Source organism: Pithys albifrons, chromosome 1 (assembly GCF_047495875.1).
Source record: "Pithys albifrons albifrons isolate INPA30051 chromosome 1, PitAlb_v1, whole genome shotgun sequence".
Taxonomy (NCBI): Eukaryota; Metazoa; Chordata; class Aves; order Passeriformes; family Thamnophilidae; genus Pithys; species Pithys albifrons.
The window spans coordinates 81,241,666-81,268,408 of NC_092458.1; the positions used below are offsets into that span (position 1 = coordinate 81,241,666).

Genomic DNA, 26,743 nt, shown 5'->3' on the forward strand with positions numbered 1-26,743 from the left:
CTGGTCCACCACTACACTGGAAAGTCAAAAATCTTAAAAGTGATTAAAATCCATCATTCAAAATCATCTTTCATTAAGCAGCCTTCAAGGAAGGACAGAATCACCTCTCTTTTGTTTTTCATGTTCACTAGTACTGGTATGCAAGTATATCTTGCCTTGCTGTTTGGGAGAATATGTTCCAATAAAAGTCTTCTCCACCTGAAATATAAACAGAGAGCCTGTTTCTCTATAGCTTATGAATGAGTGATTTCCACAGTCTTGTCATTCCTTTTCTTTAAGGATACTTGGCCTCCTGCACTAAGCTTCACCCTTGAGAGAGCTCCAGTGTAGTGACAGACACAGCCATCCAGGCATAGGTTTTATCACAGCTTAATGAAATCAGAGCCTTCAAAATATGCAATGAGATCTTCAGCTTGTGCAATTTTTGTATAAAGAGACCTTCGGATGCAAAAGAATAATTCCAATTCTCATTGCTGAATTCAGCATCAGTCACAGCTTTTTTTCTGGGCTGACACTTCAAATCCTTGATAAATTGCATAGCAATAATACAGTCAGAAAGAAATTACCAAAGTCAGATAGAGACACTAACCTCACATTCAGTTAGAGATGGTGCAGTTTCTTCTCTGGAGGAACTGGTACATGTAATTCCCAAACAAACAGGCTTATCAAACTTCCAGAAATGGAGACAATGCAGGTAACCAGGAGACAGCAAAGCACCAACCCCAGCAAACAAAACCAAGGATGCAAGCCTGAGTCAATGCACAACATTTGCCTTCCTAGCATGCAACCTTTAAGTAAGCTTCTTTCTCTCGTGCTTTTCTCAGGTCAGGCTACCAGCATTGGTTAGAAACATCAGTATGATGCAACTTGCAGGGGCATTAATTTAATGCAGAGTGGCAGTGCATCGATGCCCACTGCAATATTGAAGAGAGAAATATTGTGAGTGTAATATTGAAGCAGAAGGTGAGAACTTGGTTGCACTGCACAAGACAGGTTTCAGGTAAGAGATGCAGTTGCACGCCAGCAAGCTCTGGGTAAGATTTCAAGGAAGAACTCCTCTTTTGTGTTGTGTGACTTTAAGAGCAAGGATGTATAGCTTATTGTGACTTTTTCATAGGTAGGGAGAGATTTTATATATATAAAATATCAATATCAAGATCAAATTTGGATGGCCAAATATTGACTAATGTGATTGTGATTGGAGACACATTCAGAGGCAGATCTTAGGTCTGCAGGAAGATGTAGCAAAACCCAGGGAGGATATTTAGGAATACAAAGGTTCAGAGCTCAGTGAACTGCATCACTCTAAGACTTTTATTTACTTTCTCAGAGAAGATATTAGTGATCAGAACCTAAAGAAGTCACAGGTAAGATTCCATTTGTAGCCACTGAAATGGCCAGGTATATATACAAAATTGTATACAAGCCCTTGAGCAAGGTCTCCATTAGCAAAAGTGTTGGCTGAAGTCAAAACCAATGGGACATACTCGGCTACTCCTACACATCCTTGCAAATTATCTTATCTGATGTTCTGGATAAATTAAGGTTGTAGATCTCAACTAGAGGTCTCAGACTGAGCAAAATATAATTATATACTAGGCTATACTCGTAATCTAATGATTCACTCATAAATATCCACATTTCTTTCTCTTTCAATGCACATCTTCTCATTTTCCAGAAATCTTACATAGGTGAATCAATACAGGGCAATGAAGATGGTGAAGGGCCTTGAGGGGAAGTTGTATGAGGATTGGATGAGGGCACTTAGTCAGTTTATCCTGGAGAATAGGAGACTGCGGGGAGACTTCATTGCAGTTACAACTTCCTTGTGATGGGAAGAGGAGGGGCAGGCACTGATCTCTTCTCTTTCTTGACCAATGACAGAACCTGAGAGAATGGCCTGAAGTTGTGTCAGGGGATGTTTAGGCTGGATATTAGAAAAATGTTCTTCACCCAGAGAGTGGCTGGGCACTGGAACAGGGTCCCCAGGGAAGTGGTCACAGCACCAAGCCTGACAGAGTTCAAGAAGTGTTTGGATAATGCCCTCAGGCATCTGGTGTGACTCCTGGAGATGGTCCTGTGCAGAGCTAAGGTCTGGAGTTGATGATCCTTGTGAGTCCCTTCCAATTCAGCATATTCCATGATTCTGTGAAATTTGCATGGTAGTATCAAATAGATTAACACAGAAAAGAAATACGTGTTTCCCTTGAGTATGAAAGCCACAAGACAGACCTTTTCTGCTTTTAGTGGCTTATTGGACATTGCAAAGAACCTACTCAGTCATCTCCAGACATGGCAAATGCATAAAAATGCAGCTCACCTTGGCACTGGCAACTTATCTTCCCACTTTTACCCAGGCCCTCTGAATATCAGAAAAGGGACCTGCTAAGGACATATAGCTCTGATATCATTAAGCAGCACTATTATTAAATATTGGACCAGGATCAAGCTCTCTGTTCTCCTTTTTCCTGCTCAGCACCTCCCACCTTGCCTCACCTCTGCAGCTCTGCACAATCGAGTCCCAGCCTTATCTGCCTGAGCTGTTAATTGAACATTTTCTTTTCTCAGTTACGGAGCCCTTCATAGATTTATGAAACAAATCACCGTTCTCCTTTCATAGTTAAAACCAATCTTAATTAAGACATCTCTTTAAGATTGCTGAATTGTAATCTAATGAAATCTATTGAAAATTTCAGTTGCACCAAACAAGGTCAATGCTCGGAAAAAATGAAATGTCACTCAGAAATGGAGATCAAAGTATTTCCCTTCCATTCCTGCTGCTGCCATAGAGACCAAGAGAGAGGGAAGAGGGGGAAGAAGAGATTTAACATACTTAATTCTTCCTGAGATTTATAATTAACTACAAGGGAAAAGGGACTATTACCATATTTCTAAAGAATAAAGGAGAAAAAAGTTGAGCTTTTGACAAGATATAATTACCAGACATTACATATGCAATGCACATTGGTTTGTTCTGTGCAATTTTCTTGAGACTTATCCCCACAGAAATTATTTTTTTCTAGAAAAGACAACATGTGTCTTATCAGTTTACATTCATAATGTTTGAAATTCAAACACTAGAGGCTTACAATAATTGTTCCAAAATTTAACATTGGTAAATACAAATTTGAAATTACTCAGTACACTCCTTATTTGTCATACATCCCTGAGTATGTTCTCCAGCTAAGATAAATGATAACCAAAGGAAAGGATCTTCCTACATTTCTAAGAATATGCAGTTTAGCCAACAGTCAACCCGTAGTCATCAAAGCTGTCCTGAAGTACCACTTAAGAATAGACTTTACTAAATTACATGTAAATTGTATGGATTCAGAACTATTACACTTTTAGGGTCTGGCAGGAAAACACCACAGTTTGAAGTACTCATCAGCGCCTAATAATGACTATAGAAAAAGATTTTGATTTTAGCAAAGTCTGAATCTTAGGGGGAGGGAAGGAGGCGGGGGATCATTATGTTTCCTTTGTTTTGAGTTTGTTATAGCTAGGAAATTGAGCACAAAAAACCTTAGCTACCCAGTTTATGATTCCAAACGATTCAAAGCCTGAAGTCTTGGAAAGAAAAAAACAACAAATGTTGCCCAGATCTATTAACATTATGCAGGCACAAAAATGTGGGGGTTTTTTGTTTGTTTTTTTCATATTCAGCTAAATTTAAAGCAGACCCTCATGCAGTATAGCTCTCTACAGTTCTGATAGTTTTGCTAAGATCACATTACTCTATAACACCTGAGGCCCTGGTTAATCTCAGTATCTATATCTAGCTTTATCATTTCCTAATTTTGGGACTGACTCTACACCCTTTCAGACAAATACAGTTCATCTTGTTGGAAATCTCATGAAATAAATTGAACCTCATTCTCTAAGTATACAACATTTTAAATATCTGTATTCATTTTATTCAGATTGACATCATATAACAGGGGGCCAGGGGAAAAGGACAACACCCCTATGACAGTCACCTTGACATAAATAATTATTTTAACTATTAGCAATTTGCATTGGTATCAGGTCCCAATAATCAATAATTCAACTTTAACTTCTAGTGGATTACCCTCTGCAAAGTGAGACCAACAGCTGGCATACAGTGTGTGGACTTGATCTCTGTCTTCAGCAGATCAACTGATCTCATTCACCATTCTGCCCTTCTCAGAGCACCTTAGAACTGGTTTTGCTGCCGCTGTGAATTAGAGACACTGGAATAGTGAGGACACTCCAGTGGTGCCACCTCCACATTTTTCCATTCTTCAACCATCTTCTAAATACCCCCTTCAAGTCAACGGGGCTGGTTCTGGGAGTCAACTTGGCAGGCTAAATGTTGAATGATGTTTTCTCCCTCACTTGGAGAATCAGCAGGGATTTATAAAGATAGACTAAACGTACTTTCAAAGTGAACTAGCCAGGCCACAGCAACTCCTCATTCAGGTTCACAATGATGCTACTGAGGAGAATGAGATCTGAATTTTTACTTGTCTTCTGTGGTCAAGACTAGGGGAAAGGAAAGCTGAAGCTGACAGAAAGACAGGGCACAAATTTTATCTTTCTTCTCTGCTTTACTCCTAAATGCATGCTGCAAGGTGGGGTGATGAATGTGTGGAGTGGGAGAGACATACAGAAAGTCATACCATGCCCAGGGTCTAAGTCAGACATTTGTCCTGTACTTGACCATTGTGGCTTCTTATTGTCCCTGACCATCATGCATGTTACAAGTTCTGACCACGCATCTGTTCAGAATTTTGCCTCAGCTGCATATAGTGGTGTCCTGGGTTCCACATATATGGCTGGATGAGCAGAAGAAAATAGGATAGACAGATGTTGCTGGCTCCTGGCAACCTTGTCAATCAGAATTGTACACATTCAACTTTAGTATGGGTTAACAACATAAACAAGCTTACTACTTTGTTCCCCAGCATCATTACAAAATTTTTTTTTTCTGTCCATCTTATTTCATTCCTTTAAATACTCAAATTAAATTCTTTGAAGAGGTGCTGGATGAACAGCCATGAAAGGAGAGAGATTGTTAATTTTCCAAACTACACTACATTTATAAAATTAATTAGAAAAAAATTCAAAAAATATAAAAACAAAATGCCAAGGTTCTTCACTAGAGGAATGAACTGAGTCTTTCATTAACTCAAAAAAACAAACAAACAAACAAAAACCAAAACCAAACAAAAACAAATACCAACACCAACAAAACCCCAAACAAATTCACAATATTTGTTTTCCAGTCACACGAACAATTGCATTTTCAATTAATTTTTCCCACAGATGTCAATGACACTCAGGTTGAATGTAGAACCTGTGTAGTAAGCGACGTCACTTAAATCACTACAGAGTTAACCAGAAGCTAGCAACAAGAATCTGTACAAAGGAGCAAATGTTGCAGAATTTTCAGTATTTTGATGACAGAAATTTATTTTTGTAGCTAGAAAAACAAGTTCAAGCTGGGTGTTCTCCCTGGATAAGAAGGCCAGTTCTATGCTTTACAAGCTGGAGGACACAGTTCTGGAACACAGAAACCCTTCTGCTGCCAGTGTTCAGTGCTGAAAACTTAGGAGTCAGGCAAAAACAGCAAATGGCTTAGGATTTGTGACTAAATTTAGATTATTTAAGTGCTGTCTCTGTGTACGTCTTTGCAAGCTCTTCTCAAAAGACAGAAGCTTTCAGGTGATAAAATTTGAGATCTTAAGCAAACTTCAAAATACAATTCCCAAACAAAACCCAGAGTGACACAATGGCAACCAATACTGACAGTTCTTAGGGACATTACTGATGTTAAGGATAATAAAACATTAGACTAGATAACACAGGAAGTTTTAAAATCTCTATTCTGGGAGGAGGTCTTAAACTAGCCCTGCAATTCTTCTTCTGGGTTTTAAACCTGTAGGGTTTCCTCATCTGAGCTCTCCTTTCTAGCAATTAGAGCCAGAAAGCTCTTGAGGGTTTTTTCCCAGTCAAAGTTGATCATCTTTTGTAAGCCACAACACCAAGAACTGAGGGATTCCGGTGGATCAGTCCCTGTTATAGTGGAACTCTGTATTTTCTTTTTTACCAGTGGCAGCTACCATTGTGTTCCTAAGTCTATAAAAGGCAGAAGGATGGAAGGAGAGCTGATGGCTAGAGGAGAGGACACCATATTGCCTTTGACTGTTGGGAGGCACAGTGGAATGTTCTTCCTTTTCAAAACTTCCTGATGCTGCTGCTGCTGGGATGAAGGCTTGACCTAAGGTTCTATTTATACCAAATTCTTCCTAAGGATAAAATAATGCACCAAATCAACATGCTTTATGTGACAGTAAAAGTAAGAAGCTATGCTGGGGACATGATCAATTAAAATAAACCAGCAGACTATAAGAAGTAGTCCTTGACTGATTCAGCATTTCTGTAGTCCTGGTTTCAGAAATGCATGAACACATGAAGGAAATAAAAAGAAGATGAAGAATTTGTACAAATATCTTAAAAATATTTTGCACTTTGTCTGAAACAAATGTCAGTAGGCTTTAACATTTGACAAGATACATCAGAAAGTAATTTTATTAGATGGCATCTTTCACCACACAGAGTTCAAAGCAGGATCTCTAGGTCCATTGAACATAATTTACAAGAGTATATTCAACTTTCCGCAATATTTATGTCATTTTCTATACAGTAGAAATACCAAATAATCCAGACTAAATTTAATGATCATGTGTTAAAAATGTCAACTCTTTAAATGGTCATCTTTTCCAGTTTAAATAGCATTTAATCTTTTACTCCCTTTTTATTACTGAAGAATAAACCTGATGTATTTACTGCCCCTGATATCAAGATCCACTTTTTCAAGACAAAGAATGGGAATTATTTGCACAAATCAGTCAAATGGCTATTCAAATTAGAACAATTAATAGACCTGAAGCCAAAAATGACCATACCATACTTCTGAGGATTTATGCTTAGCAAAATGAATTTTTTAAAAATTACAATTGTTTTGAAAAAGGACTGCCCTTACATAGTAATGAAAATTGGCATAAACAGAAGCCATAGTTTAAACGAAGTAGGGTTACTCCAATGAAAATAAAGCAAGTAAGAACAGATTACGGATTAATACAATATAACACTAGTCCAGCTGTTCAAATATAGTGACAAGCAAAATGAGCACATCACTGTAATTTATTTGGTTTCAAGCCACTGCAATATGAATATGTTCTGAAACGAGATTTTTGCCATTATTAAACTGAATTACATATGATATTATGTTGCTCCTGCATGCATCCAAGTAGCAGGTCATGTGCAATTTGCATCTGCATCTCATTCCAACATCAGTCTTGTCAGAAAAGACTGACTATCTGGAGTTGAATATTTGAGGCTCACTCACACACCTGACTTTCAGATCATTTCAGCCACTCAGCACTGGATTCAAGAGACAGAAAAGCTGAAAGGAAAAATATTGTGTGTAAATAGAGTTGGGAGCCCTGCTCAAGGCAGCAGAAGTAGTAAGCTGGCAGTGAATCCATACATGTTATTTCCCAGAAGGCTCTGGGAAAATATTCAGTGGAAACTTTCATCACCAGATCATAAAATAAATAAGTGATTTCTCTTGACACATTAAAAAAAGGTACTAGGAAATGTTCTTCTCCAACTTATACCACTTTAAAACTAAACTTATTCTCCTGTTCCAAATCCAGTTCCTACAAACCTCCTTCCTAAACTCTCTAGGCCAAGGATGGTTGCAATTGCAGGTCTCCACTGCAACATCAGACACCCAGAAGAAGGGCTAATTGCAGCTCTTTTCAACTTTCCTCTTATTTTGAATTGGAAAACAACACCTGGGAATGTAAAATGGATGTTTAGCATGATCCTGCACCCCAGCTCTGTTCAGCAGAGCAGTGTCTCCACTGCTGAGTGTTTTTCACTGGTATTGTGTCAACAGGCATCCACAAGTGCCTCTGCTCTGCTCCAGGGACAGTTGAGCATACAGTCTCAGATTCAGCATGGCTTGCAGGAGCCAGAAGGATCTGGAAAGAACAGGAGGTGAATGAGGCCACATCCTCCTCCAATTTATGCTCCTTCTGTGGCCTCATTCACCCCCTGTTCTCTTTCCATATGGGTTTCTCTACCAGCAAGATGGGAATGACAGCTGGCATCTGTTTCCACAGCTCTGCTGTGCTCCCTGCTCTCTGCAGTGGCCACCCACCACCTCTTGCTGCTGTCCATGGGTGCCCAGGGTGTGTCTTCCCACCCATCGCCATGTCACAGATGGGTGTCCCCGTTTTGCATGGCTATGACACAAAAAATGACAGCAGTGATGACAGCAGTGCTAACTATTGCTTCACCTTACTTATGCAGCCTTCAGATGTTTTGGCTACCCCAGGGCAGAAGAGGGAGAAGCTGTGCTGAACCCTCAAAGTCTGGACGTCCCCTGCTAACTGCTCCTTATACATATTATCGCCATGTGCGAAGGTGGTTCTAAACATGTGCTGAGCTGCCTGCCCTGTAGCAACAGAAAGGGAGTTCCCTCATCATCTTCCTGTCATTCAATACTAAGTTAGTTTTCTAAGTTTGAGGACACCTCAAAAAATTGTTCAGCTTATCCGTACACCAGAATTTTAAGTTAGGAAGTGTCCTTAACTCTAAGGTCCTTACCCTGCTGCCACTGTTGTGGAAAAGGTATTGTTTATATTGATATTTGGAAGAAATTATTTAGAAGGATTGTTTCCAGTCAGGTTACATCTAACATCAGTATAAGAGTGCTGAATTGGGACCTAGGAATTTTTATTTTTTAGGCCTAGAGAGGCAAAGTAATCTATGATTTTTCCCAAAAAAAGCCACTGTAAGCCACAAGAAACTTGCATCTCTCCAATCAGAAACACCATGACTATATAAACTACATCTGATTGGCTTCTTTAAAATCCTAAGACCCATATAATGCCCCCTTTCTTTATTATTCTTTAGTTTACAGAATAAACTGATAAGCTGAGAAAATATGTGCTGTATATGATGTATTCTGAAAGTGCTCTAGCTGCTGGAGATATTAATAGACACAAGCATAGGCTAAGATAAAATATGAAATCCTTTCCCTTTTGCTAGTAAAAATAAGTAAAAAACATATCATTTAGGAAATGATACAGAAACAAACTGCAAAATCTACAGATAAAGAGAATAAAATGCTCGTGGAAGCAAAGCTTATTCATCACTTTATCTTGCAACCTGAAACAGTGCATGCTCAATCTATTTAATTACAGGAACAGAAAAATAGCAGAGAAATATGTACACAGAACAGCAATGTTTCCAGTCCTACCTTGGTCGTGACAATGCACAGACAATCCATTCTGTAAATCTCCACAGGAGTGTATGTAAATCATAAAAAATAAATCAGCAAGGGTGAGGAAAGGCTTTTGAATAGCATGAACAGAACCGGAGGCTTGAATCTGCACAGCCGGCTTTTCCAAGTGGGGCCCTCATAAGAAACTCGAGTCCTCCTCCACAATGCTAAAGGCAGTCATGATGCTCACAGGGATCAGTAAACCCACTAGAAATCGTCTCAAGCAAAACTTCCAGGTGGCTTATCAGTCTTGATTGCTGCATTGTTCAATCTGTGATCAAAATATGCTGTTGAATGGTATGCAGCCCTCTAAATGGGAAGATGAGAACCACAACAAGCACAAAAGAGCAAAAGCATCACATTTCAGCCCTAGCTCTGGTTTCACAATTCTGATCTGCTGTTTCAGTATACCCATAAGATTTCCCTTGCCAAGTCTCTCTCTCTCAGCCCCGCTCTCTCTCTCTCTCTCTCTCTCTCTCAATCTCTCTCCCTCTCGCTCTCTCCTTCCCTGTCTTTTTTTTTCCTCCCCCTTTCACTCGCTCTCTCCCTCCTCTTTTCTACTAAGTCGGAGCAAGCACAAAACACACAACTATTGGGCCCATTTATCACAGCCCTGTCAAAACCAGCCAAATATTCTCAGCCAAAACCACTGCTTTGGGTTGTAAGGGTTTTTAATAGGAGCGTGATTCCTACAAACACATATTGCTGGAAATGCATGATTGAAACATTAAGGTGTGTGTGAGAACTCCTGCATCACACTACAGTCACTCAGAATTACTGGGTCAGGTTCAAATTTGGGAGGTGAATATAAAGAATAGCCGGATAAGGAGAATTTTAAGTATAACAGAACATAATCAGCCCGGGGAAAGAAACGAGATGTGCATATTTACACATGCACGTAGGTCTGGGAAGCAAAACAGTGATATAATTATAGTTTGCCATCCATGACAAAAACCTCTACATTATATTCCTTATTCAAAGTTGTGGAGGGGAACTTTTTCCCCCTACCTTTTAGAAATACACCAAACTTTTAATTAAAAAATAAAGCACCTTGAACAACAGAGCTTAAAAACTCTGAAAGTTCTCTCCCAAACTTTTCTTGCATTGCGGACAGATTTACAGACTTGATTGATTTATCTCATGTTCTCTATGTTTTGCTCAGTTTTACAGACTGTTTAGCCCCCAAAGCCCTACCTTTCTTGCAGTGATGCTGGTGCAGAGCTTGCCTTTCAGATGTCTTACATGAATCATTCTGAGTTAGAAAGCTTGCTGTCAGCTCTAAAAGTCTTCCCTCTCTTCGAGATAGAGGAAGAGAGAGAGAAGAAAGAGAAAGGGAGAGAGAAAGAGACACAGAAGAGGAAAGATATGTAAAATGAAAGCTCTGGCCAAAGAGAGAGGAAAATCAATGCTCCTATTCACTGGAAAAAAAATACAGCCAACTGGACTGTTGACAGCAACAAGAGGAAATGTCTAGACACCCATATATTACAATTCACCTTTTCAACACACTGGACAGCACAATCCCCCCTGAGTGCTTTCCTGAGGATCTCTCATTCTCACTCAGAGCTAAAATATGTTTTTAATAAAATAAGCCTTTCCAAGAAAATAAAAGATTATTTAAGAATCATCTCTCTTCCATAAATTACTCAGGTTATAACCCTAATATTCCTGTGATTGCTAGAGCAGTTAGATGCTCAGTAAATGACACATATTTTTTTGCCAAAATGAGGTCACTGCTACCAAAGTTACAAAATCCATAGTGAATCAGATATGTGGTCAGAGAGCAATCAACCCTCCTCCAACTATTAAAGTCTTGGTGGATATAACATCTTAAAGAAAAAGTCTCTAGAGTACTTACAACTGTGTCTAAGGCTTTAACTCACTGTGAGCGACCACATGTGCACAAAACATTGAGATTGCATTTACAGGCTGTGCTAGAACCTTCAGGTTTTCTCCCTTTTGAGATTTAATCCAGTAGCCAAACAGTCATAAAAGTTTATTAACCTGTATATTATATGAAACAGGGGACATTCAAACATCCTTGAAGTAAAACCCAATTAACCATCTCCCTAAAAAGAAATTTACCCATTAATTTGGTCTCACCTAAACCACCCTTGTGCTCTGAGCATGGGAATTCAGTCAACTCCAAAATCAGGAGATATTTTAACACTTGGATTTAAAGCATCTGACAGTTTGTTCTCTTCTAATTGGTAGATTCAATCTGATTGAGTAAGGTGTGAAATACTTCACACATATAATTACCTAATGACTTGGCTCTAAAATTTCATCTCAGATTTGAAACTGACATATGGAGATATATTTTGAAATTGGTCTCTAAGTGCATGATCTGTAAATGCTTCTACTTGCAAGTATCTCTACTCCTGGGAGATAGTCCCAGTGGTTTCAAGATCCTATTTACAGTTTATATGAAAAACAGAGGGTTTGAACCCTTTGGGGATGTTTGCATGAATGTGACTCATCTGGCTCCATCAGTGTACCAAAAAGCTTCCTCCAATTTTTGACTGTCACCTCCTTTCATAAAATACAACAATGAACACTTAACAGGGCAGGATTTGCACAAGCACTACACAAGCATAATGCATCACTGAGCATCACGTTCCCTGAATATTGCCACTTACGTTTTACCCCCAAAAATCTCCTGTAGCCCCAGACAGACATGGGCCATGATTTTGGTGACACATTGTTCAGCTTCTTCCTTCCATCATTTTGGTTGCCAGGGCTCCTGGTCTTAACTTCTAAGAGACACCTATCAATCATTGGGGACAGATGACCGTCAATGGGTCTTGAGTGTTTCTTCAAAGGATAGAGTTCCTCATTTCCATTAACTACTCATCCCAAACCCCTAAAAGAGGCTGAGCTGCTCAATTTTCTTTCTCCAACTAGATACTTTTTCTATTCATTTTTTTCTCCCCAAGAATAAGATTTTCAAATCCTTGGCACTGCTTTATTAGCAACACCTCCTTCTGCTCTAATTTCTGGAGGTCATATTACTGCTTAGTTCTATTTTTTCCTGCCTTCTTGTTATCTGTACATATGATCCTGACTGAAGTCTACTACGCAAAGACTTGACCCAAAAACCAAACAAATTGAGGAGCAGCCATCTGGGGTGAAAAAACATGGCTTATAGGTGTTCATTGTCAATTTAGATGGTAAAAAATAACCTCTGTGATGAGCTCTGACTCTTGGTATGCCTTAATTTAGGAATAATAACAACTATTTCCCACTGTGACACCAGCAGCTCTTGGATTACCATGTGAAAACCACCTACACAGATGACCAATTCCATCCCCTCTAATTTTACCAAGGTGTCTGTTTTTAAGTCTTACAAAAACTAATATGAGGTGAGTGGCTGAAATGTGATGGTCTTTACAATGCAGCAGTTCGCACTGGACAATTCAATGTCCCCTTCTGGCATTAAAGTCTTCACTGTATCCAGGTACTTCCACTTGGATAACCAAATCATAGGCTTTAATTAGGCCACTAAATTTAGAACCAGAGCCTGCAATATCCATCTGAATTCAATACTTGTAAAACAAGCTACTGTAAAAGCTAAAACCACTAGGAAAGATTCTCTGATTCATTTTTTCAGTCTTTCATGATGCATCTTTTTAACATTTCTTAAATTCTTTTGAAATGTAAATATTATAAAGCAAAATAGATTAATTAAAAATAAAAAGCAGGGGAAAAAAAAGAAAAACTGGCTTATTTTCTTTTATTCAAACAGCAGAAATAAAGAGAAACAAGAGTACTAGGTCTCCAAGTTTTAGAGTAGGCACTAAGAAAGGAGATATCTAGCCAGACTGCTAACACAGCATTAGTAACGTCAGTATCTTGCAAAATTTAACCAGTGACTATTTAGAGCTCTATGCAACTACACAGAGAACACATGAACACACACATGCTCTTAAAAATATAGAGAAAGACTTATTTACTCCTAATGTATCTAAAATTGTGTTCTATGGAGTACTTGTTGGTGGCATTACATTGCCAGTCATTCGCATGGGGTTATACTCTCTTTCATTCAGGTTTGATATTGCGTCCAAACAATAAATACTTCCCTGATTACGTCTTCCAAGAGGGCAATTCGTGCAGTCAGCAACTCATGTCTTTACAGTCAGAGCTCATTTATACCACTTGAACCCAGTTCTTGTGCAGCACAACTGGTTAGATAGTAAATTAACTAGGATAAAAGCTATCTGAGTAAGTATATGGTAGAAATAAAAAAAAAAGAGAGAGAAACTACTAATCTTGCAGAACCTGGATATATAGTTAGGAGCTGTATTACAAAAGAAATGTCAGAATAAATCCTTTTTCATCCAGGGAGAGAAGTTAATACAAATTGCAGAAGGAATGAAGTTCTGTATGCCTTAGTCACTAAGGACTTTAATGTAGTTCCTAGGCTGAACCAGAAGCTCAGGAGTGCTGGTGTTAATTTAACAATCACCAGATTAGCAATTTTACCCCTCCTGACTGCAGCAGCCCTAACAGCAGCAGCTCTGCAACTGGCCTCAGGCCCAGGAGAGTCTCCAACAGAAGCTATAATGCAAATCATTCCCTTCACCTGTGCATGGCATATTTTATTGCTATTTAGCACAATCAATGTTGGAGTCCTGACCAATTTCCCCAGCTGGTAGCTTTCCCAATGAAAAGAAATAGACAAATTTCTTTTCTGTTGGGAAGCACAGACCTTGCCACTTGGAGCCCTGCAGGTAGATGGTAAAATGGGGGTGTAGGGGTAAGTGAAGTGTGGACAGGCAGTTCCACTCCTTCATCACAAGGTCTCTGCACTCAGCTGGCCACAGTGGCCCAAGGCCCAACAGACACAGGAAAAAAAAGTTTGCTTTCTGCTTCACAGCTGTGGAAGGGATTCCCTCTCTTCTTACCCCACGTATAATTCCAGTTTACCACCCTTTTATGCAGTATGTGAGAGCTCAGGTTAGCCAAGCACTGTCCCAAAAAAGGAGAGAAGAAAGCCACTTCTGTTTTTCTAATAGACAACACACAAAGCACTTCAATGGCCCAGTTTGCTGAGGGCATTATTGTATGCAGTACATGGCCCAGGGCTGCTGCACTTGGTGGTGTGTAAAGTCATTTGGTTCCAAGGGTGCTTGGTGGGACAGCAGCGTGGTGGCCTTCCTGCCCCTTCAAGAGTCAATGTAAACAGAGGATCATGGGGGTAAGTGACAATGGAAAGGACATGAGAAGGTATGCATTCCAAACTCCTGATCAAAGTATGTTCAGCAGTGATCTCTGACCAGGTTATTCAGGCTGTAATCCAGTCTGGTCTTGAAAATGTCCACAGATGTGACAAACTCATCCTTTTGGGGGACTATGATAAGGCAGTGAGGCAAGCTGGGAACATAATATGATTTGTAGAGTCATAGTAAATGCACATTCATCATCATAGGGTCTGTGTCAGAGGGTGTGGACAGTTCCTTGAGCCATCCTACAGCTATAAAGGGTCTTGGACAAGCTAGCCTTTTGAAAGCTCTGCAGACTTCATTAGTTTAAAACTTATGCCTACTGTATTTCGTATCTATTATTTCCTATACAAAGCCATAATTGTTTTCTCATTCACCACAAATCCCTTACTCAGAATGAAACAGAAATGGTTCAGGTACAAATGCTCTGCTGGCTTTATGTGGGCAGGGATGCCCGTGCAACAGAATCACAGGGTACTCAAAGACAGTATGTCCTGAAGTGGTTCTCAACTCTCATGATCAATGGCAAATGAATGGGTCATTGTAATTCTTGAGCACTGTGCCTGGGGAAGTAAATCTAACAACCAATTGATCATCAGCAACTGAAAAGCTCTGGTGCATATCTTTAAATATGTAGCCACTCCTAAACAGTAACTGTCACTGTCAAAGCAGGGTGTCACTAGCACTCAAGCCCACTTACTTGAAAAAAGAAATCAGACAAAATGGCTCTTTCAAGGGAACTGACACACTAAACCACAAGTTCCTGTAAATTAAAACAAAACATCTGCTATCTGCTATCCCATGGTACTGGGAACTGAAGAAAATACCATTCACAGCTCTGAATGTTTTAGAGTTTGGCAATGAAATTGCTTTACTCTCAGGTACACTTTGTACTGGAGAGTACAAACAGCATGAAAATTTAGTACATATAATTGTTGATGAACTACATAGGGAAGACAGTGCATTGTTCAGTTGGGCACTCATAACAGAAATTATGTTGTGAAATTGGGATGAGATCCACTACATTCCGTGATTTCTACAACATCCTCATGGACACAATGAATTTAGGGTGTATATCAAGTTTTTGATAATTCCTTGCTTTGGGGAAATAACATATTTCATACATATAAAGACAAATTTCAATGTATACATACACGTTCTTGTATTTCAACACCCAAGTACTACCAATGGTACAAAAGTTTTTCTGAAAAAATAGGAACATAACAACACAAGCAACTCAGAAAATCATTCTAGATAACTAGATCTTTAGATTATGAAAATTCAGTGAACACAGAAATCAGTCTAGACCTGGAAACAAAAGCCATGGAAAGGCCTTGGACAAGAGGAATAATCTGTAAGTTTCCACTGTCAGAAACAACATTTGCTGAAGTCTACAAGGTACCACACATGCAAGCCAACTCGGTTAATGTCTGTTTTCTTTTCATCCTGTTTCCAGCTTGCTTACTTTAAAAGAAAACTTAATAAGTTTCTTTCACTTCAAAAAGAAAAAAATACACAATGGCTTCAAGGCTGAAAGTCTACATAATAATATCTTAGCCCAAGGGAACTGTTGCAGCCAAGTTGTGAATCTATGAATATAATTGAGATATTATAATGAAACACTCATAACTTCACTGTTGCAAGCAGCAAGACAGAGAAGTTTAACATACCCTAACATACCCCCTTACCACAGTCATTAAGTAACATTATTCAGCATAGTTTCATGACAGGTATCATTAAACTGCCCATACAAAAATTATCAGTTTGCTGACATTCATATTCTTCCATACTGACTCCAGACTGAAAAGAAACAAGACACAATGAGAGACTGAAAGCACCTTGAATAAAATTTACTAATTGTAAAACCAGTTGTACCTCAAAAACAGACTGAAATGAAACCATCTTGAGAACAGCAAATCTGTAGAATCATCACCAATATTAACAACATTTGTACATAAAAATACAAACTAAATCATGCCGAGGTCAGCATAAAACACACAAGGCTAATAACAGACAGCAATAAATTGCAGCCATAAGCCTCATTCAAATGTGGTAATGTACATGCAACCATTAGGCATCAAAAAATAAATCCAGAAGCTCAAATTCAATATGTTCTACATGTTTCACCTCCAGCAAAACTTCACTAAATAAGGATTTCTTTCTCCATGACAAAAAAGAGTGGACAATACCTTTGTCTTCATGTCTACCATATAATTTTCAAAAGTTGGGTTTTCCTTGTGTTCTCCACATTGTCCAGACCCTTCTGATCCATTCGAAGCTGCAGGCTGAAGAGCAAAGGGGAAGAAAAGTTGAATAAAGGAGCTTATATGTGCACTATAATTCTATTACATTTAAGTATAAAGATTATCATGCACATACAAATGGGTAGCCTGAATTCAGATAAATATCAGGTGGCTTATACATACAATTTTCACTTTGATGTTTTGTCATGCAAAACTTTCTGGGCTGTCTCATGGAAGTCTGTGAAAGTCTTAATAGGTTAAATCTGCAAGATGACACATCATAATCTCTAGATGACTTCAGAAGGCGTTCAAGGTGCTCTGTAGCTCTCAGCATCAGCATAAAGATAAGGAAGGAAATCAGTGCCCCAACAAAAAGACCTGCTGAACATGATGAGGTTCTCATCTGGAGTAGCTGCAGGAATATATAACAGATCTCCTTACAGCAACATCTGAATTATCTGGTTTGGTTTTTATTTATAATTTATGACATTCTCCTAAGTGACACATTTTTAAAGGGCTTCATGGTCATCTAGCAGCCATATTTGTAAGTCTTTTAAATTCAAATGCTTTTTCTTGTTACTTTGCCTTCATTTACACAGATTTCAGTCTTACATTTCTTATACAATGCCCTCATAAAACACATGGTATTTCTTCAAATAATATATTTGGCAGAAGATATGGTAAAAGGCTATATTTGTTTCAATTTTCCTTCTGGAAATTTAATACATTACTGTAGGTTTTACACTAACACAATAAATATTACAAATGACGTCTCTGTTTACAGTGCTCTGCCCTGCAAAAACGTGCTCAAAGAGTCAGCCTTTGAATGAAACACCATGAGTGCCTCTAACTTGGACTCAAAATTTCTGGGCACTGCAAGGTCATGAACAGGGAGGCAGGGCAGATTCAAAAAGAGTACAGTGTCTTGTATCTGTCAGTGCTGAGCATCACAGGCACCCTGAGTAATTTAGACCCATCCTGTTTTAGCCTGTGGAAAAGAAGAACAGTCAATTTTAACACAACTGGTAAGAAATTGTCAGTATTTTAAGTAGACCAACCATTGCCAGCACAACTTGGAAAACAACAAGCCCGTGCCACAGAAACAGCCAAATCACATCCACATGTGCAAATGTTTTCTACTCTGATCCCAGATTGTTTATTTAGGGCTCTGTCCAGCAAAAGACTGAATGCTGGCTCTAATCCAGGCAACTACTTAGACACGTGCTTGTAGCTTCACTGAAACCAATGGCATGAGTCTTGTGCTCCAGTAAAGACTGTGTGTAAAGTTTGGATCAGGCCCAGCAGCTCAGCATTACATGGGGCTGAGTACACAGGACTCATGCATGTCCTCTCTAAGGTTACAGCTTCTCTGACATGGAGAGCAATGCATTTATTTGGCTCGTTTCTGGTCACCAAAAGGTGTTGATACTTCCCATTGGTAACCTGGAAGGGAGGAAGGGACAGTGAGGAAACCAGGCCAAAATTTTGCAGGACAGCAGGGAACTGAACCCAAGTCTTGCCTCAGAGCCTACAGAAAATCAAAAAAACTCCCTAAGTGCTTCTTTCAGGAAGAAAAAATTCATTTTGCAAGGAGATAAAAACCGCACATAGAAATTTCCATTTCATCTTTGCCGTCTTTGAATACCTGACATAAGTGGTTTCCATTGTTGTGATTTACATGCAACAATATAAACTCTGCAAAACTATATAAGAAGACCTAAAGGATCCTGATGCTAAAGGAGCTCAGCTTTTGCAACTTTTCAAAAGAGGCTTGACAAGTTTCAGCAGAAAGTACATACTCTATGGGAGCACTTATCAAATGAGCACAGCTGCAGAATTGGAAAAGGAACTCTACTCTGTTTACATTTTACATATTTTTCCTCAAATTTTTCACCATTAGCTGACTCCAATATTTTGAAAGAACATAAAACAACATCATAAGATGCTATGAAATATTTCCATTGTTTTCCTAAGGGAAATGGGTCACAAATTCATTGTAAAGAGCAGCAGTCAAGGACAATAGGCTGGTGCAAACAGCTCAAGAGTAATTGAAATAAATCTGGAACATCTCTTCTGTTCCAGTGTACTAAGGTTCAATAGCCATTAGCAAAATAATATATGGTTTCCAAATTTAAACAAAGTATATGTTAAAAATCCATCAGAACACAACGAGAGATTTAATTTTGTGTTATTAAATAAATGGGGCTGTATAATCCAAGAGGCAAAAAGGATACTTGCTGTGTGTTGTGATAGATTTATTAAAAACTAACATTCTTGGATTTGAGTCTTTTCTTATTCCTAATTACATACAATCCTCCCTTTAGAGGCCAACTAAAAGCCTATACTGTCTAAAATTATCTGTATGCTTCATAGCCAAAAGCTGCCTGCTCATGCAAAGGAAGTGTTTCAGCAACACCTCATTATTCCTGAACCATGACCATGAGATGTAGAACTGGCAGCCCCAGCATGACACAGTACAAATGCAGTGGACACCATGCACCAAGCTCATATATCCTTGTAGGAGGTTCTCGAAATAATGACTTCAAGCTTGAATTAAAACTACCGCCAAAAGTATAGACTTTTTATCAGCCCCCTGTATCTAGAGGGCTGAGAGTTGGAAAAACTCTATCTTCCTCTTCACACAAGAAAACATGATCTCATTCTCTTCAAGGTGGTCAGAGAAACAGAAAATATTTTACAAGCAAATGCTGCATGAGCAGACCAAAACTTCATCTGATAACTGTTCTCACATGTGTAGTGGCCATGAGCATTGTAGATCACACTAAAAACCACCCTGTAACTTTGTTTATAATTAACACTAATCTGTTTAGATTATAATTAATAGGTACTATTTAGATTGTAATCTCTTCAGGACAATGTCTCTTTTATTGCGCTAACTTACAGCATTATTTAAATGTTTAGTAATAAAATAGTAACCGCATTATCTACCTTGCTAATTTTATCTCATTTTAAAAGTGCTCAGCATAGTTTTTCTGTGCTTATACCACATCTTTCTGGTAGCTTATTAGGAGATACACAATTGACACAATCAATTAACAACAAAATTCTTGCTGATAATTTTTTGCCAAAGTACATAGCTGTGAGTTATGAAAGACTTGTCGCTGGTTCCACTTTCAGCAGACAGCATGTTCCAGTTCATATCTGAGCCAGCAGCCAGATAGAAGGAGCATCTGCCCTCACAGGCAGTTATGGCATATGAGGTTTCCAAGAGTTTCTATGGGAGATCTTCCCATAGCAGCTAAGCCCTGTAATCATGAATGAATTCTCCAGTCTACTCTAAGGCTCCAGAATTCATACCTTATATATCAATAAAAAGTGCTTGTAACCATCCACAATAGTTATCACATGCCTATTCCTCAGGGTAGGGCTCAACATAGAGAATATAAAAAATATTGGAAAAAAACAAAAACCCAAGAAACATACAGGCAAATGTTATTCTGCTCTTCCACTCTCTAAGATGTTGCTTCCAGCACTTTGAATATATTTGCACACACACACATGCCTGAATGGGATATTTTCTAGTGACTTGCACTGCTCTGTGGCTAGAAAATGCTGATCAGCATTACAAAGGGACCAGGAGGATAGGTGGGAGCATGAGGAGCTACAGCCTATAAGCCCAAATCACTGTACAACTGCCTTAGGGTTCAGAGAGCTAATGCACCTTCTCCTACATCTACTGGCTTAGAAAACACTCTCCTGTATGCTTTTAGCAAGAAAAATCCAAAACAGAAGCTGATCTGATGTCTTTTGCCACTTTGCATCACCAATTGGTAGCTCTGCTCGAGGTCCACGAGAGCTTGTCGATAAAATGCCTGCTCGCCCCAAGTGATTTACATAAGGAGAAGAAAGGTATAAAAAACCCCTCAGTGATCTGTTAGCTTTTGGATGCCAATATCTGTCAGGAAATCTATCATCTCGGTAACCAAATGCTCCAAGGAACATATAGTGCTGAGACATACTGCTTTTATTTAATTAACATTTTCTAGAGTAAGCATATCTAAAAATCATTAAAACATTTTAAAAGCTACATTTCCACATAATATATGCTGGAATTATCCATTTTACAGAACATTGATGTAAATTAATTCGTTCAGCAGCAATGTTGGAGTAGGAAGCAACCTGAGATGAACTGCAATACTCAGCAGGATGCTGCTACTAGCAAAGAACAGAGCACACCTCTGCGCCAGGTACAGCCAACCTGCTCATGTGCTGTTCAAGCTGTGTGTGAACTAGAACTGGAATCAAGTCAGATGCATCCATTACAACATGCCAGCACCAGCAAGAATGCCTTCTGTGCCTGCGATCTGTCCTCTAAGGTCTGCACCTTTCTGTCACATCTAGACAGAGTTGACAGCTCTCCTAAATGTCTGTGAGCATCACTGACCACAAAAACAAAACGTTGTACATCTTGGATAGATTGTGGGGGACAAAGCATCACTGAGGGTTTGAAGAGTTTTTTTCTGCAATGCCATGCAGAAAAATAATCCTAGAGACTATAAAATATTTTTTTGCTCTTTCTGTACCCTGCTAGTCCTATTTATGTGCCTCTTACAGTCCTTATTACAAGAAAAAATGCCATTCAACAATTTTTTTTGACAGGATATCCCTTTCATCAATATCACAGATGACTTAAAACTTGGACAATCCCAGAGCAGTCCATGCTAGAGACTAAAATCAGAAATATAATCTCACAGAAGTTAGGCAGTTTCATTTTCCCCAGCTGGGTCTAAATTTTAGTCCAGAAATAATATAGCAGAGGTCTCTTTTTGTCCACAAAATCCTTTAAAAAAGAAGATGCCTAATTCAGTGTTTCTAAGGTCCTATAGAAAGGCATGACTCATGCCAAATGACTTAGACATCAGAAAGGATTTTATTTCCATTTCCATGTTAGGGTTTCTGGTTCATTGTTTGATGGCATTAAGGTTTGCTCCACATCACATCACATTAGCTCAGACCTTACAGCTGTCTTCAGTCAGGGTGATGTTGCAGATCACTGTGAGGTCTCATGGCTAAGAATATCAATGCATATCCTGCTGCACCAGTCTTCCCAATATGACCAGTAAATGTGAATGGAGAAAATTCAGAATACACATTTGAGCATGGCTTCTACTGTATAAATGGTATCACAAGTGTTTTAATTTTTTAAAAAAGGTATTGAATTTGAAAGTGAGTTTAAATATCACAATAATATTTATTTTCCCTTGGGATTTTTATTATTCCATTTTAGCTAATATGGATTCAACCTTTCAGAAAATTTTATGACAAACTTAAAGAGTGTTACAGCTCACGAACAATTATCTGGCTGTAGGCTTGTGTCTCAGAAAGGTCAGGATCTGATTTAATGCTGCTCCACCCTCCTGAGAGCAAATCTTGCTCTCAGTGTGTTTCTGGATGTCAGAATGTCACTACTGAACTTCACATTTGCTCGTCCCTGATGCTGATTTGATGATCTGTCTTAAAGCTGTCATCCAGGCTATCAGTTCCTGAGTAATCACTTTGGCAGGACTAACATAAAACCTATACTTGAACCAGATCTCCCTCACTGTCCATTTCACAGAATTATCCAGCTGCACTGTGAATCTGGTCTGGGGCAAGACAACTCACTTTCCAGGCAGGAAATTCAGGCAGGGAGGAGACACTAGCTCATGCTTCAGCTTTTCTCCTCCCAGACAGAGAGTTCAGATGAAGCTGGCAGGAATCAGCTGGCTCCACAAACTCAAGCCTTGTGACTGATCAGAAGACACATACAGGATTCATCTTGATGATCCAGATTCCACCTCCAGCATCACTCATCCCAGAAAAAGAGAATGTTTTGTGTTGGAAGAGACCTTTAAAGGTCCAATGCCCCTGCCATGGGCAGAGACACCTTCCCCTACATCAGGTTGCTCAGAGTTCCACTAAACCTGATCTTGAATGTTTCCAGGGATGGGGCATCCACCACCTCTCTGAGCAAACTGTTTCAGCATTTCACCACCCTCACTGTAAAAAAAGTTATTTCTTACAGATAAATATAAATGTACACTCTTTTAGTTTAAAACCATTATTCCTTGTCCTATCACAACAAGCCTTGCTGAAAGGATTGTGCCCATCTTTCTTCAAAGCTCCTTTAGATACTGGAAGGTGTTCTAAGGTCTCCCAGAAGCCTTCTCTTCTCCAGGCTATCTTCACAGGAGAGGTGTTCTAGCCCTTTGAACATCTTTGTGTCCATTCTCTGGACTCACTCCAACAGGTTCACGTCCATCCTGTGTTGGGAGCTGAATGTAGTTCTCCAGGTGGAGTCTCAGGAGAGGGGAGTAAAGGGGCAGAAAACAGGAGAGCTCACACAGAGCTTTATTTTCAAGCTAGGGTACAAAGCAAGGCACTCATGTGCCTCCTTTGCCAGGCAGCAGTGTCACTAAGGTCACACAGTGCTGGACTCTACCATGTGTGATGAGCACTATGCAGCCACCAGAGTCCTTGCACACACAAGCCTTGAAAGGGCTGTTGCTAAGGTACAACTGAGACCCCTGCTGAGACCCAGCACACAAAATACTGGTGGTTGGCAGGACCTGCTGTGGCAAAGAGGAAACATTAGAAAAAAAACCACATTGCAAAGATGAACTGTGCTGCAAGGATGAAGAGTTAAATAATTCACAGTTCAGATGCATGAGAATGACACTCAAAGCTTGAGACAGATTGGTTGCAGTTTTCAGCTGAAGACCCACCCCAGCTGTAGCTCCACAGGCAACTACCCACATAAGAAATGGAGACAATTAACTTATGTGTATGGCTGAGTTCTCACTCTGATAGAGTATTTTCCAAAACACTCTTGGTAGCAGTGTTTTTAAATTCTGTAAGACAAATGTAGATGCCTCTGAACATGAGAATTCATAAGATTGAAACATATTAAACAAATAAATGCATTTCTCTCAGCTCACTGGAATCAGAGTCAGATCATCCTCCCCACTCCTTCACCTTTCAGCCATCAGCCTGCACTTTGCTGGGCATAAAGAAGATGAAGCATTAAAAATAATTGGTGATATTAAAGATCTATTTCTTTCAAATAAAGCAGAAGCTATTCCTGAATTCTTCTTAAGGCTGGTGGAAAAGGACTAGAAAATTAAAAGGCTGAGCATAATTAATGAATGATCATTTAGAACTGGCTATCATAAAACATCTTGGAGGCTAAATCTACAGCTCAGAAGAGCAGGCTGTATGCAGAAAAAGGCTCTGGAAGGAGCTCCATGTGCGCTGTATCAAGTTGGGGTAAAAGACAGAGAGCTGGGGTTGCATAAATGTCCCTTCAAGCATTGAATAATGACACCTGCAAAAAGCCTTTGCAAGCAGAAAGGTCAGTTGAGGTAAGAATAATGTGTGAAAGTACATGGTTTGATTCCAGTTGTGCCCACCTGCACATATTTTATTTATTAGCTCCAGTGCAGTCCCTCCATATTTAAGTCCATATTAGTGAAATTCTTGCCCTGAAAATGCAAGTGGACAACAGCTGGAAGCAAATGCAAATACGTGGAAACAAAAACCAGAAAGTAAGTGATTAATTGGAAGGAAAAACTTGACTAATGATTTTTAATAAATAATATTTGCATGCTAATTTAATTAGCAAGGATAATGTTTATTTTACTTACATAGACATTCTGGATACATAAATTCCAACCCACATATTTCAGTTGCCATAACAACTTGATACATTTATTCTCTTGTGTCATTTTTTTGTTGCATCAGTGTGGGGTTTGGGGTTTTTTTTCAAACCACCAAAAAGCCCCAACTCTTTTGGTTGCTACAATAACAAAATATTTTTAATTGTTCTTTTCACATTTAATTCTCCTTGAAACCAATATAATTGTCCTTCAAAGATATTCCTAGCACTGTGTGGGAATTTTACTACCAGTTTCAGGGCTCTGTGCTGGGTTTTCCAGAAATCTCAAGGATATGTACAGCACTTTTGCTCAAACTGCTACTCCAGTGGTCACCTATAGGATATATAGCTTGAGGTCAAGATCATGACAGAAGGCCCACACAGTAACACACCCTTCAGTTGGTGGATTTTCCCCTGAAAATCAGAAATAAATTAAAACGAGCACTACAGTCTTCAGAAAGGTACATAGCTCTAATAGATTTGAGGCAGCAAACATAGCTGCAGAGATGTAAAACAGTTAAGTAAATCATTGCAGTGCTCTCCAGCCAGGAGGAATTTACAGAGCAGTTTCCACTTTTCATACACACTGCTGTAGAACATGATGAGCTTGATTTTGCTTTTATCCAGAACTGATTTCTAAACTCTTAGGGCCTCCAGAGTTGGATCAAATACAATCAAATAGTACCATGATGGGAGAAACAGGGAGGACGAGAATAGCCTTTGTCCTTCCCTTTATGCAGCACAGCACAGCCTGCTTTGCCTATTGACCTTTCCCAGCCACACACACCTGTCAAAGGCCCCTTTTCAATTAAATTGCAATTGCCTAACTGCTGATGTTGCATTTCTATCTGGTCCCCTGTAACAACCATACTGAGAGACACTGTATTAATTAATAGCAATTACATTAAGGTGCAAGAGGAGGAACTGCTTGGTAGCCATTGTCACATACAGCTGGCATGGAGTGACCTCAGATTAGAGATAATAGGGCCTTTATGAATGTAAGGTTAGAATTTTTGATGGAAAAGGACTAGTGCAATGGCTCCTGGGGGCCACCTTGGCTTCTGGGAGCAGTTCGTCATTTACTGCTAAATATAATAGTCTCTACTTCAGTCAGGAGAGTTATAATGGTTGCTTTCAAAGGACTGTATTCCTCTTAGCTCTCAGAAGAACAAGAGTCTGTGTGTGTGTTACCATACACAGTTCATAGCAGGATCTAGTCCTTATTGCAGCCAGTACACAAAGAGGCTACAAGACAGCTAGAGAAGGCCTTCTGACACTTTTGATGGGACAAAGGGAAATTACTTTAAACTGAAACAGGACAGGTTTAGATTGGGTATTAGGAAGAAATTCTTTACTGAGAGAATGGCGAGGCACTGGAACCAGTTGCCCAGAGAAGTTGCAGATGCCCCATCCTTGGAAGTGTTCAAGGCCATGCTGGATGGGAGTTCAGGCAACACAGTCTAGTAGCACTGGCAGGGGACTTGGAACTGGATGATCATTAAGGTCTCTTCAAACCCAAACTATTCTATGATTTTAACAACTTAAAATAGGAAATATAAGTCACTCAGATAATGTGATTGAATTCTGATGTATCTCGTGATGTGCTGCAGATCCACGGCAAAACCAAGAATAGGAACAAGTCTCCTATCTCCATCACTGGCCCACACAGTTTTTTCCTATTTAAACACACCTCCAGAGAAATTACAAAGAAGGAAACTATCCACATTTCACTTGAGATTAAATTTTGTGCCTGTTCTTGCTAGCAGTAATAAAACTAGTCCTATTTGAACAACAGGACTAATATATTATGAGGTAATACTTATAAAGACCAAAGGTGTTTTACACTAATACAGGAACATAAAGCCTGTATTAAAGAGAAGAAAAGGAAAAACCCCACAAAGAATCAACATAACCACAAAATCAAAGCCTTGAAGAATATTGTTAATGATCTTCACTTCTCAAAATAGTTTTGCTTGAAGCATCCTAAACCTTGGTGTAGAAGAATATTTGTTTCAGCCAGAGCCATAGGGAGGGGAAGTAAGTAGTGGCTGTCATTACAGTGGCAAGCTGCCTTGCTAAGTCATGGCTGCTCAGCTAGGCAATCATATAGACTCATGCTGACACACAAAAAGGGCTGCAGCTAAACAAACCTTTGGCAAAACATAGTGCCATATCTCTTCATCCCGCTTCGCTCCTACAAAGCGTTACAAAATGCTTCTCACTGATATATATCAAAGGAAAAGGACTCAAAAGGTAAGTTAAGTGGAATGAATCAAATCATTAAACTGCAGAATATATCAGC

At 39.2% G+C, this 26,743-nt stretch overlaps 1 protein-coding gene across 10 annotated transcripts in view; it reads right to left on the reverse strand.

The window, feature by feature from the left end:
- DLG2 (discs large MAGUK scaffold protein 2) overlaps window positions 1-26,743 on the reverse strand; it is a 1,023,852-nt gene that overhangs the window by 861,473 nt on the left and 135,636 nt on the right. For 7 of the 10 annotated variants that reach the window (XM_071556365.1, XM_071556356.1, XM_071556345.1 and 4 more), the window contains one exon: window positions 16,734-16,829. In XM_071556365.1, the coding sequence (XP_071412466.1) occupies window positions 16,734-16,829 (96 nt within the window). Of the gene's footprint in view, window positions 1-9,298; window positions 9,822-16,733; window positions 16,830-26,743 lie in introns of those variants that run through there. The other 3 variants (XM_071556445.1, XM_071556455.1, XM_071556495.1) reach the window with 2 other exon arrangements.